Raw genomic sequence first — 7,663 nt, 5'->3', positions numbered from 1 at the left:
CATTTGTAACATTTTCCAATTCTGATGAAGGGTCATTGACTTGAAACGTTAACTCTGCTTCTCTCTACACAGATGCTGCCAGACCTGCTGCTTATTTTTATTACATATAAATACTGTGTCTGCAAAGGCAGGTCAGAGGCTGCGAATCTTTTGGCAGGTATCTCACCTCCTGACTCCCCAAGGATTGTCAACCATCTACAAGGCACAAGTCAGGGGTGTGATGGAATACTCTCCACTTGCCTGACACCATCCAGGGAAAATCAGGCCGCTTGTTTGGCACCCCTTAAACATTCATTCCCTCCAGCTTCAGCGCACAGTACGAGCATTGCGTAGGCGTACAAGATGTGCTGCAGCAACTCGTCAAGCCTCCTTCGACAGGACCTTCCAAACTCTCAACGTTAACCACAAAGAAAGGCAAGGCCAACAGATAGATGAGAATATCACCACCTGAAGGTTTTCCTCCAAGCCAGATGCCATCCGAGCTTGGAACTGTATCGCTGATGCTTCAATGCCGTTGGGCCAAAAAACAGAACTCCACGATAGCACTTTGGGTGTACCAACATCAGATGGAGTGCAACTGTTCAAGAAGGAGGCTCACCACCACCGTCTCAATGGCAAGTAGGGATGGAAAACGAATGCTGGCCTCGCCAACGACACTCACAACCCATGAAGGAATCAAAAAATGCACAATATGAGTGGAGTTAGCTAGTTTGCTCGTAATAAGCAGGTACAACGCGGCACAATCTGTGAGAAGAGGGAGAGAGCCACAAGATTCGGAATCGGGAGCTAGACTGTTCCACCAGTTAGGAATTCACTAAAGGTCAGTAACTCTTGTTGAGATAATCACCGTTTAATATTAATAAAGCCCTGAAATTTGGCACAGCGATGATGACGTGCAAACATTTGATATGTTAGTTTAAAATCTGTCTCCCTGTTACTTCAACAAGAATATTAACCTTTTAATTAAAATGCAGAAAAATCACGCATCAACCATCTCCAAGACTCTGCACTTAACTGTGGCCAGCAATTGCAACAATATTGCCCGCATTAAAAAGTGACTAAATTCCGTCCTTCCTTCCTTCCTCCTTCATTCCACCCTTCCTTCCTTCCTTCCTTCTTTTCTAGACAACATACTTATTTTGACCGTTTTCATCAACTGGAATACATGATTTTATGAAGCAATTCATTTTATATAACAAGAAAATCACAATAAATGAACAAACTATATTTTAAAACTCTTGAACAGAAAACAATATTGTGGAAGCTGAAAATCTGAATTGTAAGCGAAAAATGCTGCATAACATTAGTGAGCAAGACGACATTTTTGGAAGTTGCACCATAGCTACAGAGGGTCTGGTGAAAACTGGCAGTAATGTTATTATTTCAGATATTAAAATTGTCATGTTTTGCTTTTTGCTTAAGTTCTTTATTAGTTGTTCCTCTCTAATAGGAGCACACTTGTTTGGGTTTTTGGTTGATGACACTGTGCTAACTCATTGTCTCGCCGTTCTTTTTTTGAGAAAAGCCATCTGTGGAAATACTGCTTCGGATTGTGGGACTTGCAAGAGATTATGAAGATACAGCTTTAACCTGGTCTTCAGTGAATTCTTGGAGTGTTGACTTCATCTGTTTGTTCAGTGACTGTAAGTAATCCCAGGCAGCATTGGACCCAATTATCTCACCTCATGCATTTGTGTTTTCTCCTATAAAGAGTGGAGATCCTCTCAATGTGTCAATAGGAGAATTTCTTCCAGTATCAACAACAAATACTGAATTAACGACTCTTATCAGAAGGGATGTCTCTTAGTTTTCTGATAAAACTCAAAATTCTTTGGGCGCTTAATGATGTAGAAAAGATTTACTTCCCGATCTTGGCTGCGGTTGGTGTCCCGAGTAAGTTACAAGCTGGAGCTGGTACTTCAGCAACTGGAGTTTAACAGCATGTAATATCATAGTCCGCACATCCCGATCTTTAAATTAGAGCAGTGAATATATGGGAAAGGTACTTCATTGGCTGTAAAGTGTTTTTCATGACTGGAGTTTCTCTTTTGTATCTTTAGATGTGAGCTCTTCCTTCTACCTTTCTCTTTCTTTCTTTCTCTTTCTTTCTTTCTTTCTTTCTTTCTTTCTTTCTTTCTTTCTTTCTTTCTTTCTTTCTATCTTTCTTTGTTTCCTTCTTCCTTCTTTGCTACGATATTATTTATTATCTCTCTTTTTCTTTCTTTTATCAGTTTATAACGCTATTTTTATTTTTCTCAACGTGTGTATTTGACGGTGACATGTGTTCCATGGATGTCAACTCTCTTCACTGACAGCAACCAAATGATTATTGTGGTCATTATTTCGATTCTATTCATTCAATGCTTAGTGGAAATCGAGAAAAATTCCCCCTACAAAGCGGTTCAGACGAGGTGAATTGAATGTTTCAAACCTCATATTGGTAGTTTTTCTGTCGGATCAAGGATCCGAGATGTGCAGATGGAGTTCGTATACAGATCAACTGGGAGATAATTGAATGGCGAAACACGTCCAACTGGCTGAACATCATAACCACGCTCATGTGTTCAGATGGAAGTGCAGTTCCAGATTTTTTCCCTCTTCTTATTTAATCAAAATACAGTTGCTGTTTTCACCTTGTTTTATTCGAACCCGTTGCATCATTTAACTGCTGATTCATTGCTGATTACTCTGATTAAAAATTCTATATGCAGGATGTTCTGTCACAGGTTAGCTCATAGATTCCATCATCTGTCTTTCCGAATTTCAGTTTATGGTGACGGGCGTGAATAGACATGTTCCACATCCTGTTCTGTTATTTCACGAGAGACACATCGGACTGCTGTTATATAGGTGTTTGATGAATAATTTCCCATTATTTTCTTGCGTACAGTTAACGTGGTGACGATTGTGATCCTGTCTCGGGGAAAGTGCGGTCTCTCCAAATGTGTCACCTACTATCTGGTTTCCATGGCAGTGGCGGATCTTTTGGTCGTTATTCTCGATCTGATCCTGAGGCAGATTCCAATTGTTTATCGGGAACAGTTTACTTTTCTGTATTACGTTAGAGTTTGTGATATCCACGCCGGCCTGCTTTATGCCGCCACAGACTGTTCTGTCTGGTTTACCGAAACCTTCTCCTTTGATCGATTTGTAGCCATTTGTTGTCAGAAGCTGAAAACAAAATATTGCACACAGAAAACAGCCGCTGTGGTTCTCGGAACAGTGACTGTGCTAAGCTGTTTGAAAAACATGTTCTGGTACTTTCTGTATCAATCTCAATATCTGCTTTCGAACAGTCCTTGGTTTTGCGTCGTGGCACCAGCTGAAAGTCGGTCACTGGCCTGGGCTGTTACTGAATTAATGCATCATATTTTAACACCTTTTATTCCATTTATTTTGATTCTACTATTGAATGCACTGACGGTCAAAAACATTCTCATTGTCAATACAGCCCGCAGGCGGTTCCGGAATCGGAGCAGTGGGGAGAGTCCCATGGACCCAGAGATGGTGAACCGAAGAAAATCCATGATTTTACTGTTCGTTATATCGGGGAATTTCGTACTGTTATGGGTGGTGTTTATGATGTGCTCCATTTTGAACCGATTGGAATACTTTCTTTGGTACATGGTTACAGTTTCTCTGCCCACATTTGTTCAGGAAATAGGTTTCATGCTCCAGCTCTTGAGTTGTTGCACGAACACGTTTATTTATGCAGTGACCCAAAGAAAATTCAGACTGGAGTTGAGAAATGGAGTGAAATATCCTTTCACAATGATGGTCAAATTAATCCGATGAGAAGATCTCACAGTATCGACGGATGAATTTTCAGCCGAAGCCTGCTTTACACAATTGTACCAGAGTCAAATCCAGGGGTACTTGGGGAATGAACATTTAATGTGTTTTTTTTTCCTTCCAAATGCACCATTAGCTCACATTGCCAGGAATCTTCAGTACCTCAGTGCTGAAAATTTTCTCTGACCTTTGCTTTATTTTGTAGTAACATGATTTGAAAGCCAGGACAGGATCAGGAAAAATGTAAAGGCAGCTGGAAAAAAGGAAGAGTGCGAAGGTTATTGATTTCTCCACCATCACTGGGATTAATAGATAAGAAAAGTATTTTTTCTGCACTGAATAACCAGTAACCCGGTCACATCCACGTCCTTGAAACCCCATTGCCTCCCCGCACCACAGTGCACCCGCGAGCCGGAAACCACACATTCCCCGGTCCCAGGAGATCATGCTGCAGGGCCGAGGTACAGCGCATGCCTGGTACCCCACACAGCACACTCCTGGAACCCAGGGGAGCACACTTTCTGGAAACAGTACAGCATATGCCATGTGAAGATATGGTACACACCAACGAGCCGGTATCGCAAACTACCGGGTACCGATACGGAACAGACCTGGATAACTGTACAGTACATACTCGAGTAGCAAGACATCAAACTCCTGTATCCCAATACAGTACATTCGAAGGTCCCATGGTAGCGCACTCCCTGTGCATCTATTGCACACACACAGCTCCTGATACAACGCAGTCCCTGCCCAGTACACCACACTCCCACGATCGTGTACAGCACAGCTGCGGGTACCAGTATCATGCAAACCCACAGTACTGGCACAACACACATCTGTGTACCAGTGCTATTTACTTCCGGGTGATTATATTACTGGCTTAATAATACTTACCGAACCCGGTACAGTACATTCCCGGGTCGGGGTAATGTAAAATTCCAGCGTCTGAATCAACACTTACCCGGGTTCCCATACTGTAATTGAATTAGTAATTCAGAGAGTTGGTCCAATAATCGGGTGAGCTGACATTTATCAGGCTCAAGAGTACGGAGTTTAAGCTATGTTTCTGATGGTGCTTTTGTATGTTATCGGTGACTCATGCGATTCACGCTGTGGCCACAGCTGATAGAGCGTGAAACCGGTGAAAATTAGTTTCATTTCTTTCCTTTCTTACGTTACGTGTTTCCTGCAGACTAACAATCATAAGCCTGTTGATTTCTCCTTTCTATACATTCGATTATTATGTTCGTGTAGAAGACGATATTTGAAGCAAACCTTTCTCATTATGTTGCTGGAAGTTTTTGTTATTCAGTGGCAGGCTCCAGAAAGACATCACGCGTCCATCATTGTCCTAAACTCCGAGTGCAGTGAGATGAGATAAACTATATGGCAAACAAAGTAAAAATGCCCGTTCACTTATTCATTTCATCAAGTGTACAGAATCCTTTTCTACAGGTAAGAAAGTCTCACGTTATGATTCTTTTCAGCAGAGCAAACGCACGCAAATGGTTCTCGTGGCACAATCGGCCAAATGATTCGGTTATAATCTCCCAAAGTTCCCTACATGCTGGAAGGGTTCCACTGGATTGGAAAACCACAAATGAAATACCTCTATTCAAGAAAGCAGATAGACAGAAAGAGGGAACTATAGCCCAGTTAGCCAAACATCTGTCATCGGGAAAACGCTGTAATTATTCGTTGAGAAATTAGCAGCAAGATATTTAGAAATCATAACAAAATCAGCCAGTCATCAAGTTTGTACGAAAGGGAAATCTTTCTTGCCAATGTTGTTTGTGTTCTTGAAGAATGTAACATGCAAGGTGGATAAAGGAGAACCAGATTTCCAAAAGGCATTCGGTAAGGTGCGACATAAATGTGACTCCACTTGATAATAGCTCATGATGTTCTGGATAATACATTGAACTGGATAGAGGATTGGCTAACCAACAGAACACGGAGATCTGGAGTAAATGGGGCAATTTCAGGTTGGCGAATTGTACCCAGTGGGGTGTCACAGGGATCGGCGCTCGGGCCTCAACACTTAACGATCTATTTTAATATTTTGGATGAAGGGACCGAGTGTATTATAAATAAATTTGATGATGATACAAAGATAGTTAGGAAAACAAGTTGTGAGAAGGACATAAAGTGTCTGCAAAGATAAATAGATAGGTTAAGTAATTTGGCTGATGGAATATAACATGGAAAAATGTGAGGTTGCTCACTTTGGTGGGAAGAATAAGAAAGCAGAATTTTATTTGCATGGAATCTTATTTGAGGGAGCAGAATTCTTGAGCTGCATTCAGGAGAACGTTTTGGTCAGGATGTAGGAAGTCCAACAAGAGAAGGTGGATGTTTAGACTTAGTTTTAGGAAATGAAGATGTGCAGGTGGAAGGGGTGGCAGTGGGAGAGCATTTTGGTTGGTAGTGATCATAATTCAATCACTTGTAGCATATTGTTGGAAAACGAGAGCGATAGAACAGGCGTTAAGAGTTCTCAACTGGGGCAAGGCAAAGTTTGCTAAACTGAGGAGTGACTTAGAGAAAGTGGACTGGAAACAGCTACCTGAAGGTAAATCACTGTCATAGCAGTGGGAGACATTCAAATGGGAGATTCAAGGGGTTCAGAATAAACATATTCCCACAATGAAAAAGGGTGAGACGGCCAAATATTGAGCCCCAAGGAACTTACAGGATAAGATAAGGCAAAAAAGCAAAGCTGATGTCCGACACCAAGAGCTCAATACTAGAGAAAGCCAAGAGGTGTATAGAAAATGGAGCGGTAATTTCAAAAACGAAATTAGGAAGGCAAAGAGAAGGTATCAAAGAATATTAGCCAGCAAAATCGAGGTGAAACCAAAGATGTTTCATCAGTATGTTAAGAGGAAGAAGATAACTAAGGAGAGTGTAGGGCCCAGAAAAGACAAAAAAGGTAACTTATGTTTCGGGGCAGAACAGGTTGGGATGGTTCTTCATGAATACTTTGCGTCTGTCTCCACAACAGAGGGGGAAGATGCAGATATTGTAGTTAATGAGGAAGAGTGTGAAGTTTTGGACATGGTAAACATAGGGAGAGAGGAAGTATTAATGGAATTAACATCCTTGAAAGTTGATCAATCATCAGGCTGGATGAAATGTAAACTGGGCTGTTAAAGAAAAAAAGAGATGAAGTAACAGAAGGTCTGACCATCATTTTCCAGTCCTCACGGTATACAGGTGTGGTGCCAGAGGACTGGAGAACTGCGAACTTCATACCTCTGTTTAAAAAGGGAGCGAGAGATAGATCAAATAGTTACAGGCCAGTCCGTCTAAAATCAGTAGTGGGCAAATTATTAGAATCTATTCTGAGAGACAGGATAAACTGTCATTTCGAAAGGCACCGGTTGATCAAGGATAGTCAGCATGGATTTCTTGAGGGAAGATTTTTTGTAACCAGTTTGATCGACTTTTTTGAAGGCGTAACAGGGAGAATGGATGTGGGCAATGCAGTTGATGTGGTCTACATGGATTTTAACATGGCTTTTAAACAAGATCCGACATGGCAGACGGGTTAAATAAATAAAATCCGATGGGATTCAGGGAAATGCAGAAAGGTGGATAAACTATTTGGCTCAGCGGCAGGTAACAAAGGGTAATCGTTTACAGCGACTGGAGTGTTGTTTCTAGTGGAGTTCCACAGGGCTCAGTACTGGGTCCTCTGCTCTTTGTGATATATAATAACGATTTGTGCGTAAATGTAGGGGGCATGATCAAGACGTTTGCAGATGACAAAAAGATTAGCCGTGTGGTAAATAGTGAGGAGGATTGCTGTCGGCTGCAGGAAGATATTGATAGTCTGGTCAGATGGACAGAAAAGTGCAAAATGGAA

General features: G+C 41.6%; 1 protein-coding gene across 1 annotated transcript; it reads left to right on the top strand.

Moving 5' to 3' along the window:
• Positions 1–1,796: 1,796 nt before the first annotated feature.
• On the top strand, positions 1,797–3,795 carry LOC137381209 (probable G-protein coupled receptor 139). The gene is made up of 2 exons (XM_068053589.1): positions 1,797–1,893; positions 2,891–3,795. The coding sequence occupies exons 1-2, from the start codon at positions 1,797–1,799 to the stop codon at positions 3,793–3,795; spliced, it is 1,002 nt and encodes a 333-aa protein (XP_067909690.1).
• Positions 3,796–7,663: the final 3,868 nt, after the last annotated feature.

This window comes from Heterodontus francisci, chromosome 21, assembly GCF_036365525.1.
Source record: "Heterodontus francisci isolate sHetFra1 chromosome 21, sHetFra1.hap1, whole genome shotgun sequence".
NCBI lineage: Eukaryota > Metazoa > Chordata > Chondrichthyes > Heterodontiformes > Heterodontidae > Heterodontus > Heterodontus francisci.
This window is presented reverse-complemented; position numbering and strand designations above follow the sequence as displayed.